General features: G+C 64.7%; 10 protein-coding genes across 10 annotated transcripts; 5 read left to right on the forward strand and 5 right to left on the reverse strand.

Moving 5' to 3' along the window:
* Positions 1–96: 96 nt before the first annotated feature.
* Positions 97–5,712, forward strand: AMSG_01589 (uncharacterized protein; the record flags this gene model as incomplete). Its single annotated transcript, XM_013906185.1, has 2 exons — positions 97–171; positions 278–5,712. The coding sequence occupies 2 exons, from the start codon at positions 97–99 to the stop codon at positions 5,666–5,668; spliced, it is 5,466 nt and encodes a 1,821-aa protein (XP_013761639.1). The 3' UTR covers positions 5,669–5,712.
* Positions 5,713–5,756: 44 nt separating this feature from the next.
* AMSG_01590 (uncharacterized protein) lies at positions 5,757–10,080 on the forward strand. Its single transcript, XM_013906186.1, has 3 exons — positions 5,757–5,880; positions 6,010–6,082; positions 6,234–10,080. The coding sequence occupies exons 1-3, from the start codon at positions 5,773–5,775 to the stop codon at positions 10,004–10,006; spliced, it is 3,954 nt and encodes a 1,317-aa protein (XP_013761640.1). The 5' UTR covers positions 5,757–5,772; the 3' UTR covers positions 10,007–10,080.
* Positions 10,050–11,754, reverse strand: AMSG_01591 (adenylyl cyclase-associated protein). The gene is made up of 2 exons (XM_013906187.1): positions 11,623–11,754; positions 10,050–11,357 (listed from the first exon to the last, which is right to left on the reverse strand). Exons 1-2 carry the CDS (start codon positions 11,726–11,728, stop codon positions 10,084–10,086), a joined length of 1,380 nt encoding a protein of 459 aa, XP_013761641.1. The 5' UTR covers positions 11,729–11,754; the 3' UTR covers positions 10,050–10,083.
* Positions 11,755–13,518: 1,764 nt separating this feature from the next.
* Positions 13,519–15,372, forward strand: AMSG_01593 (uncharacterized protein; the record flags this gene model as incomplete). Its single annotated transcript, XM_013906188.1, has 1 exon — positions 13,519–15,372. The coding sequence occupies one exon, from the start codon at positions 13,519–13,521 to the stop codon at positions 15,370–15,372; it is 1,854 nt and encodes a 617-aa protein (XP_013761642.1).
* AMSG_01594 (uncharacterized protein) lies at positions 15,176–16,064 on the reverse strand. Its single transcript, XM_013906189.1, has one exon. The coding sequence runs from the start codon at positions 16,030–16,032 to the stop codon at positions 15,376–15,378; it is 657 nt and encodes a 218-aa protein (XP_013761643.1). The 5' UTR covers positions 16,033–16,064; the 3' UTR covers positions 15,176–15,375.
* A 289-nt stretch (positions 16,065–16,353) lies between these two features.
* AMSG_01595 (uncharacterized protein) lies at positions 16,354–17,386 on the reverse strand (the record flags this gene model as incomplete). Its single annotated transcript, XM_013906190.1, has 1 exon — positions 16,354–17,386. A coding segment is annotated over one exon (833 nt), but the record flags the coding sequence as incomplete, so codon positions are not given.
* A 456-nt stretch (positions 17,387–17,842) lies between these two features.
* AMSG_01596 (carnitine palmitoyltransferase I) lies at positions 17,843–20,394 on the forward strand (the record flags this gene model as incomplete). Its single annotated transcript, XM_013906191.1, has 2 exons — positions 17,843–17,960; positions 18,115–20,394. Exons 1-2 carry the CDS (start codon positions 17,859–17,861, stop codon positions 20,392–20,394), a joined length of 2,382 nt encoding a protein of 793 aa, XP_013761645.1. The 5' UTR covers positions 17,843–17,858.
* A 130-nt stretch (positions 20,395–20,524) lies between these two features.
* Positions 20,525–21,779, forward strand: AMSG_01597 (transmembrane protein 184C; the record flags this gene model as incomplete). Its single annotated transcript, XM_013906192.1, has 1 exon — positions 20,525–21,779. The coding sequence occupies one exon, from the start codon at positions 20,525–20,527 to the stop codon at positions 21,410–21,412; it is 888 nt and encodes a 295-aa protein (XP_013761646.1). The 3' UTR covers positions 21,413–21,779.
* AMSG_01598 (uncharacterized protein) lies at positions 21,574–22,871 on the reverse strand (the record flags this gene model as incomplete). The annotated part of the gene is made up of 2 exons (XM_013906193.1): positions 21,574–21,581; positions 21,605–22,871. 2 exons carry the CDS (start codon positions 22,869–22,871, stop codon positions 21,574–21,576), a joined length of 1,275 nt encoding a protein of 424 aa, XP_013761647.1.
* Positions 22,872–23,016: 145 nt separating this feature from the next.
* Positions 23,017–24,212, reverse strand: AMSG_01599 (uncharacterized protein; the record flags this gene model as incomplete). Its single annotated transcript, XM_013906194.1, has 2 exons — positions 23,017–23,943; positions 24,183–24,212. 2 exons carry the CDS (start codon positions 24,210–24,212, stop codon positions 23,125–23,127), a joined length of 849 nt encoding a protein of 282 aa, XP_013761648.1. The 3' UTR covers positions 23,017–23,124.

Below are 24,212 nucleotides of genomic sequence, written 5' to 3' on the forward strand. Positions count from 1 at the left end.
ACGAAACTAGAACCTGGCACGATTTCGAGCTGTCTCGTGTCCTCCCCCCCACCCCCCCCATCCCCACCCCCTACGTCCTCCCACCTCCCGTCACCCATGAGTGCTGCTCTCCAGCCTGACCTCGACGACCTCGACGCGCTCATGGCCAACATGGAGAGCATTGCGGCAGACGTACGTCCACCCTTTCCCCTTTTCCTTCTCGTTCTCCGTATTTCTATCTCTCCCTCCCCCTTATTGTCAACTGTCTCTACCTCACGTCCTCCTCTCCGCCACCCAGCCGTTCAACCTGCGAATGGACGAGCTCGACTTTGTTACGCACGCTCTCGAGACCGACGAGACCGGCCTCGACGAGCCGCCGACGCCGACCGCACATCAACCACCATCGACCTCGTCGCGGATCCGCACGTATTCGACGTGCGACTTTGACTCGCTGGTCTTGAACGAGCCTGCGACGCTGGGGTTCGATGGCAACATGCCTGCCGGACTCGCGGTTCCCAGTCCTGCGGCGGCGGCCGGGGCTGGATCGACGACCGGAGCCGTCATGGCGGTGGAGGCGGCGCCACGGCCGCGGCCTCCGAGCGTCACGGCCGGTGCCTCAGTCGTCGAGCCGGGCAAGGTGGCCGGCGCGTGGCTCGGCGTCACCGCCGGGGGCTGCTTCAACTTTGAGACGTTCAAGGACAACGCCCAGTTCCCGCTCTTTGTCTCGGGCCCGGAGCCGGTCACGGTCCTGGTTGCTTTAGAGCAGCCGCGCTCATCGCATGCCATAGGCGTCTCGGTCATCGACTCGGGCGGCCTCCCGCTGGTCTTCAAACCATCATCGACGAGTGTCCTTGCCTCGACGTCCAAGTACTCGCGCGACCGTAGAGTTTGGTGCGTAGTCACCCTCGAGCCGCGGACTGAGCCGTACGTGGTGCTTCCGACCACCTTTTTGCCTGGCACTGAGGGCGAGTTTGAACTCTCGATCGCTCCGCCAGCCTGCGAGAGTGTCGAGTCGACGACTGCCTGGCTTGAAGCATCGGGCGTCCAGCTTGGCATGCCGGTCGAGCTTGCCGACGCCGTCGAAAAGCTCTACCCACACGTGGTGACGGTCGAGTCCGAGTGGCGAGGCTCGTCGGCCGGCGGTTGCGTCAACTACGTCTCGGTCAAGGACAACCCGCAGTTCCTGCTCACAGTGACGCAGCCCGGTACGCGAGTCGTGCTCGTTGTCCAGCAGCAGCCGCTGGCCAACGCCGTGTCTGATCCGAGCGAGCTCGATGCCGTGGCTGCCGAGGCGCCCGAGTTTCCGATCGCTCTGTACGTGACTGACAAGCGCGGCAAGAAGCTGCAGACGCTGCTCACCGACGACGTCGTCCTCTCGTCAGGCCAGTATGTGTCGCAGCGCGAACTGCGCGTGCTCGGCACGCTTGACTCGCTCGCCACGCCGTACACGTGCATGGCGACCACATTTGAGCCCGGCCAAGAAGCTGCTTTTTCCTGGACGGTGTACGCTTCAGCGCCGATTGTCTTTGAGCCGTACCACCGCGTTGCACCAACAGCCTCATCATATGGCATGAAGTACCTCGCCTCGCTCACGTCAGAGTGGCGTGACGAGTCGGCCGGCGGCTCGGTGAACGAACCTACAATGGGCAACAATCCACAGTTTTATCTCTACGTTCCCGACGAGACCGCAGTTGTCATTGAGCTCGAGCAGGCCGGCACCTCATGGCCCATTGCCTTGTACTGCGTTGACAAGCGCGGCCTCATCGCCCGCAACCTCTCCAAGACTGAGATCATCGCTGGCTCTGGCTCGTACGTTCGCGAGTCGGCCGTCATTATCAAGACCTCGCTCGCGCCTTTGGTCAACACCGCGCTTGCGCTGACAGACACCACCGCAGCTGACGACGACGACGACGACGATGATGATGATGATGATGATGATTCTGACAAGTTTACCGGCGTGCCGCCGCCCGAGTCCGGTGGTGGGTCCGCTGCCGCGACTTCACCTGTGCTTGATTTGAACATGGACTCACCGGAGCTCCTGCCGTACATCATTTTGCCGTCGACATTTCAGCCAGGCCAAGAGGGTGAATTTACCATCAATGTGTACTCGGACAAGGCCGTCCGCCTCGAGCCGGCCATTGCGGACTCGTTCTTTGCGCGACGCGGTCTCGTCTACCGTGCCGAGCTCGAGTCCGAGTGGCGCGGGCTCACCGCTGGCGGCTGCGCCAACTATCCCACCGCCGCAGCCAACCCGCAGTTCCAGCTCGTCGCCCTCCCGGATGGTGTCTCTTCGCGTGCCCGCTTTGTGGTTGTTCTCGAGCAGGCCTACCACACCGTGGCCGAGACCGGCGCGTCGGACTTGCACATCATCGGTGCGTACGTGTGCGACAACTTGGGCAAGCGCGTCGAGTACTTGTACCAAGATTCGATCCTTGCCTCGACTTCACGCTACACTCACAACGCCGCTGTTCAGACCTCCGAGGCGCTTGCGAGGACCAACAAGCCTTACACTGTCTTTGTCTCGACTTTTCAGCCTCAATGTGAGGGCGAGTTCAAAGTCTCGGTCTATTCGGACATGGAAGTCTCGCTAACGCCGCTCTCGGTCGACGTCGACCCACTCGAGAGCCTCCCGCCGCTTACGGAGCTGCACTCAATATGGAAGGGCGAGTCCGCCGGTGGCGCCATCAACTTTCCGACTGCCATCAACAACCCGCAGTTCTCGCTCTTTGTCCCGCCGTCCGGCGATGCCGCCGTCGACGAGCTCCCGGTCAATGTCCGCCTCACCCTCATCCGCCGCGCGCCCTCCATGGACACCGCCATCCCCATCGGGTTCATCGTGGCAGACATTGCTGGAGCGCGGGTCTCATCCGATCTTGGCTCGCGGGCGCTCGTCGGTGAGTCTGGTCCGTTTGTCAATGTCGAGCAAGTCTCGGTCCTACTCTCGCTGGTTCCGGCTGCGCATCCGTACACGGTCATGCCGTCGACGTTTGAGCCTGGTGTCTCGGCCGTCTTTACTCTGCAGGTCACTTCGGCCCACGACGCTGTCCGTCTCACCAAGTGGCGGCCCGAGTACGATGTCCAGGCTCTTGCCCTGCAGAGCCTATCGCACTCAGTGACCCTCACCAACGCGTGGAGCGGTCTCACTGCGGGTGGGTGCATCAATTTCCCGACCTCGGCCCTCAACCCCATGTATGGCATTCGCGTCGCCGGCCCGTCGCCGTCTGTTATCCATATCCTCCTCCGCCAGCTGGCAGAGCCTGGGAAGGAGCTTGTTCCCATTGGCATTGTTGTCGCCGACGTTGGTGACGCCAACCCGCGCACCACCCCGATCCGGGCTGAGGAGGCCATTGGCACCTCGGGCGACTTTCTCAATGCCGCAGAAGTCACCGCCACCGTCGTCTTGCCCCCAGCCGCGCACCCGTACCTGCTTGTCTGCTCCACCTTTGCGCCCAACCAGGAGGCCGGCTTTGAGATCGTCATCACTTCGGACGCGCCGGTCACTGTCTCGGAAGTACCCGACCGCGACGCCGACGACCGCGACGCTGATGCTGCATCCGCGCTCCCGGTCCCCACGCGGACGTCCAAGCCGGCCACTGTTGCTCGCTCGCCGCCGGCGCTCCATGGCTCCGCCGAGGCCGCCGACCCCGGATATTCGATGGTCGACTATGTGCCAAAGCGCTCCAAAACTACCGTCCACCGCGTCGATCCCAACTCGCAAGTCGAGTCGGTCGAAGCCGCCGAGGTCGCCGTCACCGATGCCGGAGGCCCTGTGGTCCAGGCCGATGTTGGAAGTCCGGTCGCCGTTGCACGCCCATCAGGCCTCATATCAGACGACTCTGCTGCTGCCGCCGCTCTCGCTGGTCCTGCCGCTGAACAGGCCTCGCCACCGGCCCTGCTGGATCCAGCCAAGCAGCGTGCCGCTGTTGAGGCTCGCGTCAATGTCGCGTTGAACAAGGATCTTCCAGCGAGCGCCGCGCCGCGCGCAGCAGTCGACCACCACCTCGTCGTTATGGACGACCTCATCGACACGCTCGATGACCTGATGAACGGTGAGCTGTCGTCGTCGGCGACGTCGTCGGCGCGTGCCTCGCTCGCCTCCTTGGATGGTGGCGGTCAAGAGGACAACGCCAGAAGCGCCACGGCCGATGCCACACCACCCACCGAGCCTACGGCCGAGTCCGAGGCTCGGCCCAACGCCCGCCAGCGCAAGATCTCGCGCTCAGAAGCCCGGATGTCGATTGTTCCGCGTTCGATGGCACGGTCAACGACGCTTGCGGCTGACATCCGGAGGATGACCCAGTACGGACCCAGCGGCCCGCGCCGCGGTTCGCTACCGGAGAACAAGCGCATTCGCGCCCTCACCGATCCCGAAGACGTTGGCGGTGCTGGCACGGTCTCAGACGAAGACTCGGAGCTGGACTGGTCCGAGTACCCGGCGCTTCCAGTCCCAGTCAACGTCATCAAGCAGCTGCTGCAGTTCCTCTTCTCCATCTTTGACGCCAACACACCGTCGCACATCATCGGTACGGTGCTCACCCAGCCAGACGGCATGCTCGTCCGTGCGCTGGCCAAGACGCTCACCATCAAGCAGGCCGATGTCATCGCCATGCCGCTCGTCCACGTCTTTGGTTCACAGAAACGGCTCATGATTCTTGTTCAAACCCTCATCGAGTACGAGATCGGGCGGACACCGGCATCGGCCGGCTCGACCCTCTTTCGGTCCAACACCCTCACCACCAAGGTCATGTCAGCGTACTGCACCGTCATGGGCTCCGACTTTCTTGCCAAGGTCATCAACCCGGTGCTTGAGGTCATCGAGGCCGACCCGAACAAGCTCAAGATCGAAAAGTACGGCGACAACCCCAAAGAGAACGTTGAGCGCCTCGTTAATGTTCTCAACATGCTCGTCGATGCCATCTTTTCGTCGGTCGACAACATGCCGCTTGAGATCCGCACCATCTGCCACGCCCTCGTTGTCCGCGCCCGCCCCAAGTTTCCGCAAAACGAGATCCACGTTCTCGCAGGCCTCGTCTTTCTTCGCTTCATCTGTCCCGCGCTCGTCACCCCATCCAAGTATGGCCTCCGGGACGCCCCGCTCACCCGGGCGGTCCAGGCAGGCCTCGTCATGGTCTCCAAAACTATCCAGCGCCTCGCCAACGGCGTCATCTTTCCCGGCAAGGAGCCGTACATGGTTGAGCTCAACAAGTTCATCGAGGGCCGCGCCGCAGAGCTCAACACCTTCCTTCGCGCCCTCGCCGACGTCTCGGTCGCCACCCGCTCCATTCGCATGGGCGTCGCCATCTCCCACTTTGAGGCCATCGAGGTCGACGAGCTCTCGTTTGTCCAGGGCCAGACTCTTTTTGACATTGTCACCACAGACTCGCCCGAGTGGATGTGCGGGTGCGTCAACGGCAAGACTGGCCTCTTTCCCACAGAGTTTGCCCGCATCCTGCGCAAGCAAGTCCCGCGCTACAAGGTGGAGCCGCTTTGCGAGCTCTCCGTCCCCCAGCGCAACGCTCTCATCGACGTCATCCGTTCCGTCATGAACGACTCGCAGGAGGCCATCGTCGGTGTCATCTCCTCCGACTATCGCGCCAAGGAGGACGACGTCGAGCTCTTTCGCATGGAAAAGGACACCCGCGTCAAGTCCACTTTCCGCCAGCGACTCCTTGCCAAGCTCCGTCGCTGAGATCGGCCGCACCAATCGTCGCGATAAATCACGAAAAAGCCTCACCGGGGCGAAACCGTTGCTGCCAATCGGGACTCACCTTGCGTGTACGCACTCCTCCCCGAATGTCGTTGCGTGCTTCGCTCGAAGCAGCCTACGCAGCCTCGCTGGCCTTGAGCAAGGCTGTTGAGAGCGCCTCGGTCCAGGACTCGCTCACCTCGACCAAAGATGCAGTACGCTCTCTACGCCTTTGTCCCCTTTCCCTTTATTCCCCTCCCTCCTTCCCTCTCTCCCTCCCTCCCTCCCCTCCCCCCCCCTCGTCTTTCTCGCACTAACACAGTTGTTCGTCTCCTGCCCCGCAGGCCGGCCAGGTCAAGCTCATCAAGGCAGCGCTGGAGAAGCTGGCCAGTGTGGCAGACTCTGCAGCCCAGAAAGGTACGCTGCCACAGCTGCTACATTGCTCCCCCCCCCCCCCTCCTCCTCCCTCTCCTCCTGCACCCCATCTATGGCGCCTCCTGTGGCGGTGCCGACTGGCAATGATCATTTTGCCGCACGCTCACCCCACCGCTCCCTCGCCTCCACACAGACTCGTTCGCCAAACTCGGCCAGATTGTGGCCGACCAGATGATGGCGGTTCTGAGTGCCGTCAAAGTGTTCGCTGGAGCCGGCGGTACTGGTGGTGGTGGTGATGTGCTGGCGCAAGTCGCCCAACTGCAAAAGGTTGTCGAGTCGATCGGGGCGAACGTTATGGGCGGTTTCTCGCCCAAGGAGGCGATCAGAAAGGCGGCCCAGCCACCACCACCGAGCCAGCCACCACCGCCGAGCCAGCCACCACCGCCGAGCCAGCCGCCACCGCCGAGCCAGCCGCCGCCGACGGCGTCGGGTGACTCGGGCCTCACAGCAGACCTGCACGCCGACTTTACCACAAAGTCCAAGGCGACGTACATGCGGGCCAACGAGATTGTCAACCTGGTCAAGGCCGGGACGGTCGAGGCTGTCTCGTCGTCTGTGCAGGAGCTGGCGCAGATGCTCAAGGATCTCATGGAGTCGGGCAAGAATGTGGCGTTTTCGCTCAACGACGAAGACCTTGCGCAGCGGCTTCTCGGCATGCTCAAGGAGACATACGCCCAGGCCGTGGCGGTCATTCATGCGGTGGCGCCAGCAGCAGAGGCACCAGGCAACGCGTCGCTTGCGCTTGCGCTCTCGACGAACGTCACGTCGATGACCCAGTCGATCAAGGCAGTCCTCTCGGCGCTGCCCACACCCATCGACAGCGGCGGTGCGAGCGGCGCGAGCGGGGCTGGCAACTCGGTTGTCTTGCCGAAGCAAAACTCGCTGGATCTTGGTAAGATGAAGTCGGTCATCACCGAAGTCTCCGACTTGACGCTTGACATTGATGGCATCGCACAGTCGATCGACGCCGAGCGCGACCCCGAGCGAAAGAACCTGTTCCTCCAGATCAACGAAGACATTAATGCCGGAGTGCAAAAGCTAGTCGAGGCCTCGCGGCAGTGGGCGGGTGACAAGCAGAATCCTGTCCTCGTCCGCGCCCTCATTGACGAGGTGTACTCTGTGGAGACCATTACCAAGAACGCGCTCACGGTGGCGCTCCGCGACACTGTGATTTCGGAAATTCGCGACGCTGCCAACGCGGCTGCGTTCTCAGCGACCGTCCATGCGGCCAACCCGTCGCTGGCAGGCTTCTTGCAGGGCGTTGCCTCACTGACCAAGATCATCATCGAGCTGCTAAGGTCTGTGGCGTCGGACCCGACGTTTGTCGATGCCCATGTCTCGGCGGTGAGCACCGCCATGTCAACGGTGGTGGAGGCCGGCCGAGCGGTTGTTGCCGAGGAGACCAACGCCGAGGCCCGCGACCGGCTCGAGGCTCACACCTCGAGCATGGAGGCTGCAGTCCAGATCATGTCACAGCTGGCGCAGCACTGCGCAGCAAACCCGTCTGATACGGTCTCGGACCGGACGCTTAACGCCCGCGGTGGCGAGTACGCGGCCGCCATCCGCGGCCTTGTCGAGGAGGCGACCGGCCGCCGCAAGCGTGACGAGGCCAAGTCCAAGGTCAAGGCCGAGCTGGCCCGAAAAGAAGAGATGCTCCGCGAGCAGCGCCGTGCCGAGCAGGAGCGCAAGGAGCTCCAGCGCCAGGAGCGTCTGGCCAAGCAAAAGGCCATCCGCGAGCGTCGGATCGCCAAGGCACGTGCCGCTGCCGACGCCGCTCGCCTAGCCGCCCTCGCCGCCGTCACCGAGCTCTCCGATGACGAGGCTGGCAACGATGCCAAGCCGCAGCCGGGGAGCAGCAACCCTGAACCCACGCCTGCGCCGACCAAGGCGCCGACCAAGGGCAAGGAGACCGCTGCCGGTGGCGACGGGTCCAGCTCATCGGGCTCAAGCTCGAATTCGAGCTCCGGCGACGGATCGGGATCGTCGAGCTCGGGCTCGGGCTCAAGCTCGGACTCGGGCTCGGACGCCGGCCATGCGTCGAGCGCAAAGTCGCTGACTGTGTCGGTGACGAACCCAGTCTCGATGCTCCACAACCGCTCGACCGACGTGGCTAACGCCGACCTCGAAAAGGCTGCCGTCGAGTTCCGCGAGCTTGCCGCCGAGCTCGGCGATTCGGCTGAGATCAAGGTCGAGCGGCTCCGCGATGTGACGAGCGAGATCATCGACCTCGCTGCGGCCATGCAGCAAGACATTTTTGTGCTCAACGACGTGGCACGCGACGGGAGCGCCATTGGCGCCGCCGCCAAGTCGCTCTTTCAGTCGTCTGTCACCATTCGGTCTGCACTCGACGACCTGCCAAAGGGCAAGCTCTGTGCCGAGATGGTGGTCATGCACGGGCCGCCACCGGCGCACTGGGTTCCTGCCATCCGCGAGTCAATCCAAGAGTCGTACGTCAACCTTGGCTCGCTGCAAGAGGAGCTCGAGTCGCGCAAGGGTGAGCTCGACGCCTTCCTCCGGCTCGAGCTCTCCACCGAGACCGAGTTCCTCACCGATGCAGTGATGGCGCTCACCTCGGCGGTGGCGTGGGAGCAGATCCAGCATGCGCTGCGGGTTCATGCCGAGCTTGCCCAGGATCTGGCCAAGCGCGGCGAAGCCGTCCTAGTCTGCCCGGAGCAGGCCGGCGTGCTCAAGGCACTGGCGCTGCTCGGTGCCAACGTGGCCGAGATTATGGGCGCCATGGCCGAGCTGCCGCAGCACGTGGCCGACGCGGCGTCCGACGGCTCGATTTACCTGGCTACGCTGTGCAAGGCGACAAACGAGTATCTGGCGGCGTTTATGGCCGCCGGCTATTCGCCGTCGGGCGAGCACGGTGTGTGCCCGTTGGCCATTGCCGCTGACGTCCGCGAAATTGCGCTCGAGGTTGTCGAGATGATCAAGTCATCGGCGACGAGCCGCGCGTCGCGGCTGTCCGCAGAGGACCGCGAGACCCAGATGGCGCGCGGCATGAACGTGGTCATGTACATGCGAGCCGTCATGGGCCTCCCCCCCATCGGCACCCTCATTCGCGACAGCGTCCTCGTCCCAGACGCCGTGGCCGAGATGGCACCCGGGGCGGCATTCATGAAGTTGCCCGCCGATGACCGCATCTCGACTCGCATCGTACTGGGCCTCGGCCGGCAGGTCGGTGACGCGCTCTCTGCGGTGTCAGAGGCGTTGGCGGCCGGCGCGCCGGCGCTTATGGTTGAGTCGACCCGCAAGGCCGCCCGTGTTGTCGACGCGCTCCTGGCCGAGGCCGAGGCCCAGAGCGGCGTGTCGGACCAGAGCGTGCGGCGGCTGCAGTCGGAGATGAGCCAGCTTGTCAAGATGGTGCCGACAGTGGCAGGCGCTGTGGCGAGCAAGTCGGTCGACTCTGCGTCCAAGACGACGCTGGTGGCGGACGTCTCGTCGCTGGCGGCGTGCGTGGCAGCGGTCATTATGGACATGGCCTTCCCTTGCCTCCAGTCGGACGTGCAGAAGTTTGCGTCGCCGCTCTCGGAGCTCGCGACGTCGGCAGCCGATAATGAGACGGCATTCTTCAACGAGATCTCGTCGCTCGCCATCCTCATGGTCACGCTCCTCAAGTCGATGGGCAAGCGCGACGTCAAGGTGTCGGAGAAGTGGGTCGACGAGGTAGCTACGCTGGTGACCAAGGTCGGCGACCTGGCCATCAACCCGCCAGCCTCGGCCTCGCCGCGGTTGGTCAACCTGACCAAGCGAGTCTCGCATGTTGCCGCCACGCTCATCCCCCTAGTGCGCCGGTACGTGGCCAACATGTCGTCGCCGTCTATGGCTTCGACCGCGCCCATTTGTGCCGCGCTCTGCCAGTTTGTCGAGGCGCTCCGTGAGCTTGTGGAGGTCCACATGTGAGAGAGACAGAGAGAGAGAGGAAGCACACAGTGTGCGTGTAGCGTGGCAGGAAAAGAACATTTAGCACAACCAAAGGCTTAACCGTGGTGCTCAACGACGCCGACGCTGATGGTGCGGGTGGCAAGGTCGATGGTGGTCTTGAACTGCTCAGGGACCGGGCACTCGGTGATGTCGCCATCCTCGGTGGCGGGCGGGAGGACGATGTTCATCTCGTCAGTCTTGGACGAGACGATCTCGACGTCAGCGGCAGCCTCGGAGACAAAGACCTGGCAGCCCGAGGTCTTGTCGACGGTGATGGACGGGACGCGGCCGGTGACCTGGACCTGGACCGACTTGCAGTTGATGACCTCGACAACCGAGACGGCGTCGGTGAAGACGAGGCCGACCTTGGTGCAGGCATCCATGCAAATCGAGTTGACCTTGGCCTGAATCTGGACAACGCAGTTGTCGAGCTTGTACAGGTACACAGTCTGGTTGCGCTTCGGCTCGGCAATGACAAGGTCCTGGCGGTCGTCGTGGTTCTCGACCACCCACTTGTTGCCCTGCAGCTCAAAGACGGCCGGGCCCTTCTTCTTGGCGGCCTTCTTGACGGGCGCCTTCTTGACTGTGGTCACCTTGGAGTTGACCTTCTTGTCCTTGTTAGTCATGTCGCGAGTGACCTTGCGGAGGCCACCGGTGACGGCGCCACCCTGGTTGAGCTCGGCAAAGAGGCCGGCCTTGACCTTGCCGGTGTCGGCAGCGGCCGACGAGGACGGAGGCGGGGCCGAGTCCGGGGCCGAAGACGACGCCGCGGGCGCGGGCGCCGCCGACTTGGGAACCGACGACGGCGCATCGCCGCCCTTGGCGTTCCATGCCGGGCCAGTGGTGTGGTACTGCTTGCAGTACTTGGAGAGCGCCGGCCAGAATGCCTTGAACGACCGCACAAACGTCTTAAAGTGGTCCTCCTTGTGGTCCTTGAGCACGCGGTTGAGGTAGAACTCGGCAGCCTCGCCCATCGACTTGGCGTGCGGCGCCGGCTTGGTCGTCTGGACCCAGCCGAGACCAGGTGCACCCTCCGAGATGGCCGAGAGCGCGTTGAACGCATCGTCCGACCGCGCCACAGACTCGCGCACGTTGATCGCCGCGCCGAGCGCCTCGGCCGTCGGGCCGAGCAGCGCCGCAAACGTCGCATCGTCGGGCTTCTTCGACGAGCCCACAACAACAAGGAAGTCGCGCTGCGCACGGACGGCGTCCACAAAGTGGCCCGCCGCCGTCGCCACGCTCCCACCGATCGTCTGCGCCGCCGCATGGAACGGCTCGATGTGCTCGGCAATGAGCTCGTCAAACTCCTCAACAAACCGCGGGACGTCACCTGGAACATACCATGGCCGCCGGTGGTAGTGTGTGAGTGAGTGGCCGGACGAATGGCGGTGGGTGGCCGAGTGCCCGTCGTCTGCTCGTCAGGCGAATGTCTCAAATTTCTTCGCCAGAAACGCGACCTGGTGGGCGGCGGAGCAAGGCTACGGCGGGGAGTGCGGGGGGGAGGGGGGGGGGGGGGGGGGGGGGGGTGGAATGAGAGCCAGGGGAAGGAAGCGCGCGAGGAGGAGGAGGAGGAGAGGGGCATGTGTGGAGCGTACCCTCCTCAACCGGGGCGGCACCAGCGGCACCACCGCCGGCGGCGACGGCCTCCAGGCGCGAGGCAACGGCCTCAAGACGGGCAACAACGTTGGTCAGGTCGGCCATTTTGGGTGAAAAATGGAGATGAATGGTGCCGCGAAATGAGCCAAGAGCGACACCGGCGGTGGCGCGCGAGCCACACCACCAAGCCGAGCCTCGGCCGCCGCCGCGGCTCTGGCTCGAGTGCATGCTGAGCAAGCGATCGAAGGACCCCACGATAGAGCCCGTGGTAGAGCACATGCTGAGAAAACGAGTGTTCAATCGGTTGTTGGATGTGGGCAAGCGGGGCAAGCGGGGCAAGCGGGCGCCAGGACTGCGAGGCCCAGCAACCGACTGACCGGCTGCGCGCAAGCGTGGACATATGACAGCGGATCGGCGGGGTTCAACGGAAAGAGGTCGAGGTAGACGCCATGCCCGATGTTGAGAGCCACCACTGACGGCGAGCGGTCAGAGAGCGGGCAGCCAGAGGAGCACGGATCGAACATGCTGTCCGCAAAGACGATGTTGGAAGCACCACAAAGCGGCTTGCTGGCAACGTGCGTGGTGATATCCAGTGCGGCCGGGACCGGGTTTCGGAATAATGCGCCGCGCACAACACCACGTCGATGGTCACGTTGAACGGCGCGGCTGGGCGAGCATCGCCTCTGCGCAGGCTTAACCCTCTATGGTACGGAATGGTCAATATGTCCATCGCGCAAGCCGCGCTCCCGCGGCGTTCACAGACATCGCAACGTCTATGAATTGTTGCAAAAGAGTAGTACAATGTGTTCATGACTGCCACAACAGAAAACAGTCGGCGATGCAGAGATGGACGCCGCACGTGGCGCAAAAGGTCCGCGGCCGCCATCGCTTACCATGAAGCTTTCGGCAGGCGAGGCAGTCGCATCGCACGGCGGCTTGCTGCGGAGAGAGTGGTGATGACGAGCAGCCGTTGCAAAAGTGCGCTTCCGCTTGCGCGACGGCGCCACTTGCGCGGCCACGCCGACCGGCAAGCTCGTCCGTCGCAAGAAGATCCACAACGTCCTCGCGCTCTCCCGTCCGGCCGCTGTGCTTAACTCTGTAGCTTGGCCCCTGCGCTGCACCTGTAGCGGAACACAACCGCCACCTAGCGCAATCCCGCGCAGATCAGCTCGGAACCAGAGGTGTCCGCGGGCGGCTGGGGCCAAGAGCGGAGGCCAGGATCCACGCCAGGCTGGGTGCAAAGAGGGCGACAAAGAGGGCGGCCAAGAGGCTGGAGGCGACTGGAATCGGCGCCCGATTGCGCCATCGTCGGCGGATCTCGGCGGCAACCGAAAGATTCGGCGCCGATGCTTCGTCATGTTGCGAGTCGTCGCCCTGCTTCTCCATACCAGCCGCCGCCGGGACGAGCTTGATCCTCACCGCGCCGGCATCCAGCAGCTGCGCGGCATCGACCAGCCGGACGTATTCGCCAAAGTGCGCATCTAGAACCGTCACCGTGTAACGATCCGCTACCGGGTCGCCTCTGTCCCCTACAGCCCGCCGTAGGCCCAGCTCATCCAGCAGCTCGCCATCGATCGTCCTGTCCGCCGCCGCGGCCGCTACCGCCTCTCCATCGAGCGTGAGCACCGTGCCCGGACAGCCATCCGCTGCGCCACCGTCGTACACCAGCGCGCGCACCCACACGACCATACCTCGTCAGCAAGCAAGCAAGTAAGGTGCCAGAAAAGAGGGGGTGGTGACCCAGCTCTCACCGCGCGAGATGGGTATCCCCCCCGCGGTCCGGTGCCGCGGCCCCAGCCCCAGCGGCCCCTCGCCCCCCTCGCTCCCCCCCCCCCCCCTTCCACCCACCCACCCAATCTCCACCACACTTCACCCACCCACCCAAGCCACCACTAATGCTGCGGGCTGCTCCCACACTGCAGGCGCCCGCGCTGCTGCTGCTGCGGCGGGCTGCTGGGTCGGCTCCGGCCGTCCGCCCGCCGCCGTCGTCGGCAGCGGCGCAGGTCGAGGCCACCTCGGCCGTCATCTCGGCCGTCCACGCCCTGCTCGAAACGCTGCCCGAGTCGGCAGCTGCCACACGCCACGCCCACATTCTGCAGGCGGCGCAGGGCTCGCTGCCCAAGCCGGCCGAGCCGGTCATTCCCACCGCGCTCGTCGTCGGCGACCGCAACGTGGGCAAGACAGCGCTCGTTGCTGCGCTCACCTCGGCCCGCACTGCGAGCTCGACCCGGACGGCCAAGACCGCCGAGGCCGCGGCCGAGGCTGCTGCTCTACTCTCGTCGACGTCGGCGCTAGCGCTGACGCCGGCCAGCGAGGCCCATTCGGACTCGCCGGCCGCCCAGCTGGGATTCAACGTGCTCGACACGCCGCCGCTCGGCGAGTGGCCAGCGCTACTCGGCGACGAGGCTGCGGCTCAGCTGCTGCCGCTCGCCGAAATTGTGCTGCTCGTCACCGATCCGGCACGTCAGGGCAAGTCATCGACAGAGTCTGCCACGCTTCGCACCCTGGACTCGTCTCGCCTTGCTGTTGCGCTCAACAAAGCCGACATGGTCGAGGGCGAGCAGACCCGCGCCCGCCTCCGCGAGTTGGTGGCGGGCGCAACGGGCGCCGACCTTGCATCGGTGGTCCTCACCGTCGCCACTTCGCCGCACGTCGATGATTCCGGCCTGCCGGCGCTCACCGCGGTCCTGGAGCGGCTCGCGGCGCCTGACGCGCTGATGGACAAGGTTGTCACAGTGCGGCTCGACGCTGTCGCCGCCGCGCTTGACACCGTCTCAGACGGCCTGGCCCTCGAGCGCAGGGTCCTTGCCCGCAAGGAAGACGAGATCCTCCGGCTGACCCACTACGTCGAGGACGAGGCCGCCGACCTCGTCGACACGTTTTCGTCGCAGACCCTCCCGCTGGTCACCGACCACTTTGACAGCTTGGTGGAGAAGGAGAAGGCCTTTTTCCAGTCGCGGACAGTGCTCGACCTGCTCCGCCTCTCCGACGCTCAGCTCCGGCTTGAGCTTGCCGAGGAGCGGCTGTTCACCTCGGCCTGGCTCGCACCCATCGAGACCTCGCTCGCCTCGTCGATGGCTGCTACCCTCGAAACAGCCCGCCACGAACGGGTGTACATGCTGGAGTCGCTGACCCAGTTTGCGGCGGACCCGGCGATGCGCGACTTTCCGCTCACCCGCAAGCTCCGCGAGGCGCTTGCTGCCGCCCACGCCAACCACAGCCCGGCCACCTTTGATAAGGACGCGCTCGTGGCGAAGCTCTCGGCCATGGCCTCGGCTTATGATCGCGCCGAGTTTGAGGACGATGCCGCCGCGTCGATGCGCTCCGCCTCGCGCATCAACTACATGGCGCAGCTCGGCTCGGCGTCGCTCCTCACTGGAGCTTGGGGCTACACCCAGCTCGCCGCTGCTGGCGTCGATATGAGTGTGCTCTCCTCGCTCGTCGCCGCTGCCGGCGCCTCGTCGTTTGGAGGCCTGTGGTGGCTGCAGTCGACGTGGATGGGCCTCGAGGCCCGCCTCGCCACCGCGCTCCGCACCCTCCGCGCCGACCTCATCTCGTCGCTGCCCGACGTTTACTCCTCGGTCGTCCGCCGCGCTCTCAAGCCGGCCAAGAAGACCCTTGCCAAGTGCTACTCGGCTGCCACCGAGGTCGGAACCGAGCTGGCCTCGCTCGAGGCCGCCCGCGACGACGCCGCCGCCCGCGTTGACCAGATCCGCACCAGCCTCCGCAACTCATCCGGCCCCAACTAAACCTCACCCCGTGCAGTAGTCGGGCAGCTCAAAATAGGCCGCGTCCTGTGGACCATACCTGAGCGAGACCCGCCGCAGGACCTCCGAGCCGGGCGATGCCGCCGCCGACCCGTCACTAGGTGCGCGGACAGGCAAAATGCCGACCGCCACGTACTCGATCGGAATACCAGTCGCCACCTCTGCCACTGCGGTGTACGGGACAGAGTCTGCGCCGACGCCCGACGCAGGTGTCGCAAGACTTCCCACCCAGAACGAAGTTTCTTCCACCGGCGATGCTGCGGCGATCGCGGTTGCGTTGTCGAACCAGTGCGTGGTGAGGTCGTACTCCACATGCCACGAGTTGCACTCGCCGCTCGCCGGATACCAGTTCCATACCGTTCCACCGATCTGCAGCTGCTGAAAGCCGAGCACTGTTATGTTGTACGCCACTGCCGTTCCATTCGACCGCCACAACATCGGTCCCGCCGCAGCCTCACCCCACGGATACGCCATCGACCACGCAAACTCCATCTCGTACGGCTCTGTCGGCCACCGCACATGCGCCACCACCGTCGTGCCCGTCACCGCCACAGACATCACCACCACCACCATCACCCACAGCCCGAACGCCAGCCCCAGCGTAGACACAAAAGTGCCACCTGTGTGCTTACCGAGAACCATAGTCGCTTATGACCGTCTGCGGCTGTCTCGTGACGTCAAGTCGTGCGCGAGGGATTCGCGAGCTGCACGCCGCTGCCGACGCAAGCTTGCCGCCGCTGCGGCCCCGTCTTGATCCCCCCCATAGAGACAACAGCCAACGCGCCACAAGCGCTATGGTCTCATTCCATTGCTGTTGTGCTGCAGATGAGCCACGTTTGCCACGCGGCCACATTGCACCGCTTCAGCGCTGTCCACATGGCTGGCCGCGCGGCTGAGGCTGTCGCCAACCGCATGCTTGCCAACGCAGATTAGGCCATTGTCTCGGCATCACTCAACCCCAACTGCACCTGCCACAACTTTACACTTGCTAATCTGGCTTTCGATCCGGCTGTCGCAGCCTGGGCAACGGGATTGTGCGGGGCATTCCGGGCGCTCACGCTGCCGATGTACTCGCCGATTCGTTGTGGTCTTGGCCAACACCAACCTTGACTCATCACTCGACTGTTGAGCGCGCTTGCTGGACGTGCACAAGTAGTGCCGGCCTAAGTCGACGACGACGAGTCCGACTCGGACGTGACGACCGCACTCTGGGTACGCCCATCGCTTGACATCTCGCTCGAGAGGCTAAGCTCGAGCGGACTAGAGCCAGAGTCGTATGATGTGCCCTCGCCAAGGCCAAGCTTGTCGAGCGCATATGTGCCAAGAATTGCCAGGAACAAGTAGACCATGGCGTGCTGCGAGACGGTGATGACGTGTTGCTCGGCGAGACATCCGCGGTAGTCAAAGACACCGTCGTCGTTGGGCGACTCGCACACGATGATGTTGCCAATGACAACGTGGACTACAAAGGCAATGGCCGCACAGACAAAGAGCACCCGCTTGATGACCAGCGATGTGTAGAGCCAACTCGCACCCAGTCGGACGAGCCCGCCGACCGCGAGCGTGTTGCACGCCACCGCCACAAGGGTGAAGAAGAAGAAGCCGAGCGCACCGATAAAGTGCACGATGATCGAAGTGCGAGTGGAGACCCATCCGACGGTGATGCCAAACGGCAGTGCCGCGAGGTGGGCGAGCCACCCGCCAGTGATCATCGCCGAGACCGGCAGACAGCCGCAGACTGAGCGCCCGCTCGAACCGCTCTCGATCGCCACAGGGACAAGCCAGCTCTTGGTCAGCAGAAGCTGTCGCCGCTGCGAGGTGGCGCTCGCCGCAGCCAGAAGCGACGCCAGCGTCAATCCGACGCCAAACACATACGCCTCGGGAGGCTCACGCCCGGTGTCCGAGATGTAAGGCCAGGTGAGGCCGCCCCACCACGTGCCGCCGGCGGCCGAGACCGCAAAGCAGGTCACAAACGTGGTGGCAGCCACCGCCATCGTTGCTACCACTATCCTCGAGTGCCACTCTCCACCAAGCGCCCTCTCAACCCATCCGTATCCGCCCATGGCTGTATCTAGCCTGAGAGCAGACTTGCCAGCCGCCGCCCGTGTCCGGTGCAGCTGTCGGCCCACCGACAGGCGGAGAAATGGGAAATGTCACGCGGGAGACAGTCAAGCGGGTTGGGCTACACCTTGCTCGCACTTGCACCTCGTCGCATTTGACACAGCCCAAGCCCAAGTGAGTGTGTGTGTGGAGGGGGGGGGGGGGGTAAGAGGCGGAGGTAATGTGGCCTCTATAAATGCAATCATCGATAAATCACGTGCCTTTCACACTTGCCCACAGCCCAAAATCGCCATCACTCCGTCCATCCTTCCCCTTCCCCCCCCCCCCTCCCTCCACTCTTCGGCTAGCCCGCCCCCCCCTCTTCCTCCGCCACCCATTCCGCACCACTCAACTCACAGCCAAGCAGCATGGCGGAGGCCCGTGCCATTGCAACTCTGTCTGCGGACTTTACCTCTAACAACAATGACATTGGCCTGATGTATACCGAATCCGGCCTGCAGTTCCGTTTGGTACGCCACGCGGCCTTTGCCATCCCCCCCCCCCTTCCCCTCGCCTCCTCCCTTTGCTCTTTGACAATATTCATGACGCTGTGCCTTATGATGCAATGATGACGCCACATGACATGAGACGGCTCACTCACCCCATCAGCATCAACATGGATAGCAACTGTCTGTGCCGCCGCCGAAGAAGCTTGCGCGCAACACCAAGCGTGCGGTGTACAAGCTGCGGAATGTGGTGTTCAACGCGGTGTATCCATTTGGCGCCATCGCCACCATCCTCGCCGTGGCTGGCATGATCGGCTACACGCTCTACTTTTCGCCCGAGGACTGCGAGTCGATCTTCTGTCTCGGATGGATCTACTCCTCGGTCTGGTCCATCCTGCAATGGATGCCGCTCATCTCGCTCCTGCCGGAGCAATTCCAGGTCGTGTACGCTGCTGCCCTGGCGGGCTTTGTCTTTGCCATTCTCCTCGCCGCCGTTCAGCGGTACATCCTCCGCGGCCTGCTGACATACCGCGGCTGGATGTGGGCATCGCGCAAGGGCGCTAACCTGCACATCAAGGCCTGGGCCCTGCTGGTCAAGCTCTTCTCCGGCTCGTCGCCCAAGCTCTACTCGTTCCAGGGCTCGCTCCCGCGCCTCCCGGTCCCGCCGCTCGCCGACACCGTCCGCCGCTACCTCGAGTCGATCGAGCCGGTGGTCGAGCCCGCCGAGTTTGAGCGGATGACCGAGCTTGCACACAAGTTTCTGGCCAACGAGGGTCCGTCGCTCCAGCGTTACCTCGTCCTCAAGTCGTGGTACGCTGCTAACTACGTCTCGGACTGGTGGCAGCGCTTTGTCTACCTCCGCGGCCGCTCGTCCATCTGCATCAACTCCAACTACTACACACTCGACACCCAGGCTGAGCTCGGAACGTCCAACCCGGTCGCCCGTGCCGCTCGCATGATCACTTGCTTCCTCGAGTTCAAGCGCCTCATCGACCACGAGGAGGTCGAACCCATCATGGCTGGCGTCACACCCATGTGCATGAACCAGTACAAGCAGCTCTTCTCCACCACCCGCATCCCGGGCCGCGAGGAGGACAAGCTCGTGACGTTCGAGGACTCGCGCCACATTGTCATTTCGGCTTGTGGTAATTACTACTCGCTCCCGGTCTACTCGCACTCGGGCCGCGTCCTCTCTGTCGGCGAGATCGAGGATCAGCTGCTGCTCATCGTCGCCGACGCCGAGGCCCACCGCGACGAGTCCGCCGCCGGCAAGGTCCCGGCACTCACCGGCGCGAACCGCACCAAGTGGGCCGAGGCGCGCTCCGACTACTTTTCGTCCGGCACCAACAAGGCCGCCCTCAACCTCATCGAGACCGCCATCTTCTACGTCCACATGGACGACACCGCGCCCGACTCGTGGTCCGGCCGCGCCCGCCGCGCCATCCACGGCTCCGGCTCCAACCTCTGGTTCGACAAGTCTGTCGAGCTCGTTGTTTTCAAGGACGCCCACATCGGCCTCAACGTCGAGCACTCGTTCGCCGATGCCCTCGTCATCGCCCACCTCTGGGAGCACTGCCTGCTCTCGTACGAGTCGCTCGCCTCTACCTCTCTCTCGCTCTACGGGTCCGATGGCTTCAACGTCCGCGAGCCCGGCGCGCCGGCAAAGTCCGTCAAGTCCATCTCCACCAAGCTCAAGTTTGACATTGCGCCCGGCTCGCAGGCTGAGGCTGCCATCCTCGCCGCAGAGGCCGCCATCATCGCCGACGCCGAAGACCTCGACCTTCACGTCCACCACTTTTCGTCATGGGGCAAGGACGCGTGCAAGGCCATGGGCGTCTCGCCCGATGCCTTTGTCCAGATGGCCCTCCAGCTCGCCTACTACCGCGACTCGGGTGGCAAGCACGTCCTCACCTACGAGGCCGCCTCCACCCGCCTCTTCCGCAACGGCCGCACTGAGACCATCCGCTCCTGCACCAAGGACGCCGCTCACTTTGTCCGCCTCATGGAGAGTGGCACTGCAGACAAGGCCAACATCGCTGCCGCCCTTCGCACCGCCATTGCCCAGCACGGCAAGCTCACCCGCAACGCCATGACCGGCCGCGGCGTCGACCGCCACATCTTCGGCCTCCTCGTCGTCGCCATGGGCCTCGAGCGCGAGTCGGAGTTCCTCTCCGAGGCCATGAAGGCCAAGTGGACGCTCTCCTCCTCGCAGCAGCCTGCCCGCCAGACAACCCGCTGGAACCCGAACAAGCCTGTCGATGCCGTTCGTCTCTCGCTCGGCGGCGGCTTTGGCCCCGTCGATCGCGACTCGGGCTACGGCGTCTCCTACCTCGTTGGCGGCGCCTCCTCCATCGCCTTCCACGTCTCCTCCTGCCGCTCGTCCGGCAAGACGAACTCGACCCGCTTCATCGGCCACATCGACCAGGCTCTCAACGACATGCGTGCCATCCTCTCGTAGCTGAGCTTTGCTGCTGCCCCTTCACCCCTCCCTGTTTGGCCTGTAAAGTGCTTTTGACGACGCTGACGACCCCGAACCGCCCACCGTCGCCCGCTGCCCGCTCCCCGCTACCCTCACCCCACTCGCAAGCATGACCGGACCGGACCACTTTCATGACGCAGCAGTTGGAGCGGCGGCAGTCTTTGCTCTGGCGGCAGTGTGGCGGTGGTGGGTGCTGATGCGGAGGCTGGCGGCCGCGGCAGGTGCGCCCGAGGCGTCGCGGACGGCTGCCGGCGCCGCTGCTGCTGCTGTCACCGTCTGCACCATGGTCCCAGTCTACGCCCTTGCCTCGCTCGCCTCGCTCGTCTGGGTCGAGTGGGCGCCTGTTCTTGATCTGGCTCGGGACGCTTACGAGGGCCTCGTCCTCACCGCCTTTGTGGCCATGTCGGTCCGTCTCGCCCGCTCGGCCGCCGTCCCTCTGCCGGGCGCCGCCCGCGCCGTCAATGCGGCACGCATCTACGCCATTGTCAAGCCCGCAATGGCAGCGCTCGGCATCGTCGGCGCCCTCGTTCCTGCCCTCGGCTGGGAGGAGGGTGTCTTCGGCTGGACCTCGCTGTGGATGTGGGCCACGCTCGCCAACAACGCCGCCGTCTCCTACGCCATGGCCGGCCTTATGGGCATATACTCAGTCCTGCACCACGACCTCCCGCCGTCGGCCCGCATCACACCCAAGCTCCTCTGTGTCAAGGCCATCCTCTTTCTCGCCTTTTGGCAGGGCTGTCTCATCGCGCTCCTTGCCCACTTTGACATGCTCCCGGCCACAGCCCACTACGCCGTCGAGGCTGTCGAGTACCAGCTGCAGGACCTGCTCATGGTCGTCGAGTGCTGGTTCCTTGCCCTTGCCCACGAGCACGCCTTTATCCTCGACGCCCCACCGTCCATCCGCGCCTCGGCCCAGCACCGCTCGCGGACCTCGGACGCAAAGTGGATCGCAGCCTCCATCCTCACCATCAAGCCCGCCAAGCTCAAGACCGAGTAGTGCAGTGGAGCGTGCTCCGCACAATAGTCCCGTCTTCGTAGAGCACCACAATCTCGCCGTCTTCCGACACTTCCAGCCCGACAAGGCTCGTGTCGCGGGTCGGGATCTCGAAGAGCCGCGGGAAGTACTCGTGGACCACAATCGCCACCTCGTCGCCAGGCTCACAAGCCTCGAGTGTACAAATCGCCGCACACATGTGCCCCTGCGACGCCACAACAAGCAGGCCGAGTCCGGAAAGGTACCTCAGAAACGTGAGCCGCGCCATGGCAGAGATGCTCGGTGCCAGCGGCTCCCACGGAAAGACGTCGCACGTGTCGAGAAGCCGGGCGCTCCCGCCGGCCTCATCATAAACGTAGAGCAACCGCCCGGCGACAGCGACAAGCTGCCGCGGCGACTCTTCCACGCCACTGCGCACCACTCGCTGCGCCATCAACGCCGGCGACGCAGTGTACTCCTCCCAAGCTATGCCGTCCGGAAGCATCGCCTGAGCCATCCGCTCGTACGCGATCATCGACGGCGGGTCGTCGTCGTCGTCACCGTCATCGCTGCTGGCAAGGGCATGAAGTACCGGGTCAACCCCAGTCCGCTGCACCTTGTGACCATGCTCGATGATGGCCTCCAGCGCCGCACGCTGCGGCGCCGGAGCCAACCCGATGGCCTGGGAGATGGGCGCAAGCTGCGCCGCGAGAACATAAGCGCCGTGCTCCAGCAGCTCCAGCCTCGACCGAGGCTCACCTACCCGCTCCGCTCCATGTGGGAGCGGGAGCACCGCCCATGCCCACTGTTCTCCGCCGATGTCAAACGGCGGCAGAGCAACAGCGGCAGCTTCGAGCCAGTTCGCCTCGCCGTCATCCTCCCACCTCCGCCAGCTCCCATCGATCGATGCCGAGTAGAGGCTGCCACTCTCCGAGAACGCCACGCACGGCACATTGTGATGGTGCCCGACGAGGCGCGCCTCCAGCGTTAGTCCCGAGCCGTCGCCGTCATCCAGCCGGACCAGCGCGATGTCGTGCGAGTTGGCCGAGACCGCGATGAGACCCGCGGCCGGCCCGGTGCCAAACGCCACGCCCCACGACGACTCGCTGTTGAGCCAAGTGTGGACAGCCGCCACGACGAGCTCGTCCGGCCGGGCCGGCTCGCCCTTGGCGATCTTGGCCACCGTGAGCTGCCCGGCCTCATCGACAGCCGCCACCCGCACTATCGCGCCCTGCTCGCCAACGTCAACCGCGATGGCGTTGATGGTATCGCGGGCAGAGAACAGGACCTTGGCCTCGCTGCCGGCCACATCCGGCCAGCCGTACGCCACCACCTCGGCCCCGCGCGCCTCCACCATGTGCTCCGACCCCGGCCCCAGTCGCGCCAGCAGTGCCAACCGGAAGGGCACAAGCGCCGGAATCTCCGTCCCGCCCGTCCTCTGTCGCCGCAGCCGGTCGCCGAACGCAGTCTCTGCCGAAGCCATGGCTCGGTGGGGTGGGGTGAGCTTGGGGTGAGCTTGGGTGGGAGACGGGTGGATCGACGGCCGCACGCTCGCAAGGGCTGCTCGCCACTCGCCGGCCGTCCCATCTCAGCGAGTGGTAGGCGGTCCCAGCTTGGCCTGACTGGGCTCGGCTTGGGAAAGACTTTATTACTATGCCGACCCGAGTTGATGGCGTGAGCAGGTGCCGGTGCCGGAGATCGCCCGGGCAGACAAGGCCATGGCCAGCCGAGGCTCATCAGACAAAGCACAGCTCGGCAAGCTCGAGGCGGACCTGATGGACGACTTCGGTGAAGGCCTCGTAGGTGAACGACTCGGCCATGACCGCAAAGCCGAGCCAGGCGACGAGGAGCGAGAACCGGGTAGCGGTGAGCTCGGGTGCAACAGTGAGAAGGAGAGCAGGCCCGACAAGGAGCGGGAAGAGGAGCCGGCCCACAATCGGCGGCTCCTCGCCCGGCAGGCTTCGCGTTGACTCAAAGATCTGCGCAAGGCCTAGCCGGCGGAGCGGGTCAGTAACCGCAGTGACAACGGCAACAAAGACGAGGCCCAACACGACCAGCGCACCACGGACCCAGCCCTGGAACACCTCCATCTCGGCCAGGACGCACGTTCCACTCTCTGCCGCCGGGATCTGGAACGGGGTGTACACGTACGCGGCAAGGACAGCAACCGCAGCCAGGGCGGCGCCGGCAACCCGGACCGTCGCCGCCATCGGTGCGTCTGGTCCGCCCACACTGCCGACCAAGGCCATGGTCGCCAGATGAGCACAAGCCAGAATCACCACGTAGAGGACCGCCATCACCACCATGTGCGGCATGTACGGATACGCCAGGCACGGCGGAGTGGCGCAGACCCGGGTCTTCGTCGCCGACCAAACCCCGAGCGTGGCCGGCTCCAGCGCAGCCGGCAGCGACAGCGGCAGCGGCGACCGCGGCACGCATCCGCGAGCCTCGATGATGACCACACCAAGAATCAGCACCAGCGCATATCCCAGCATCGCCGCCGCTGTCAGCCGCAAGCACACCTCGCCGGCTGTCGGCGCCACTGCCGCCAGTGCCTGCCTCCTCGCCAACGTCCGAGCCCTCCGCCGCCGCCCGCCAGCCTTGAACCTCGCCGCCGCTACCGTCACCGTCAGCCCTGCAGCCAGATTGAGGATATGCCGCCGGTGACGGGTATCATGCTCATGAAATGGAACCAGCGTGTCGCCCTAACTCTACGCGGGGGGGGGGGGTGTGGGTGGGGGAGTAGGTGGTGCGGGGGCAACGGGCGCATACCATGGAGAGTGGGCGACGGCACATAGTCCGAGTCCGAGTCTGACCCGGACAT

The sequence above is a fragment of the Thecamonas trahens genome, assembly GCF_000142905.1.
Source record: "Thecamonas trahens ATCC 50062 unplaced genomic scaffold supercont1.6, whole genome shotgun sequence".
Classification (NCBI taxonomy): Eukaryota; order Apusomonadida; family Apusomonadidae; genus Thecamonas; species Thecamonas trahens.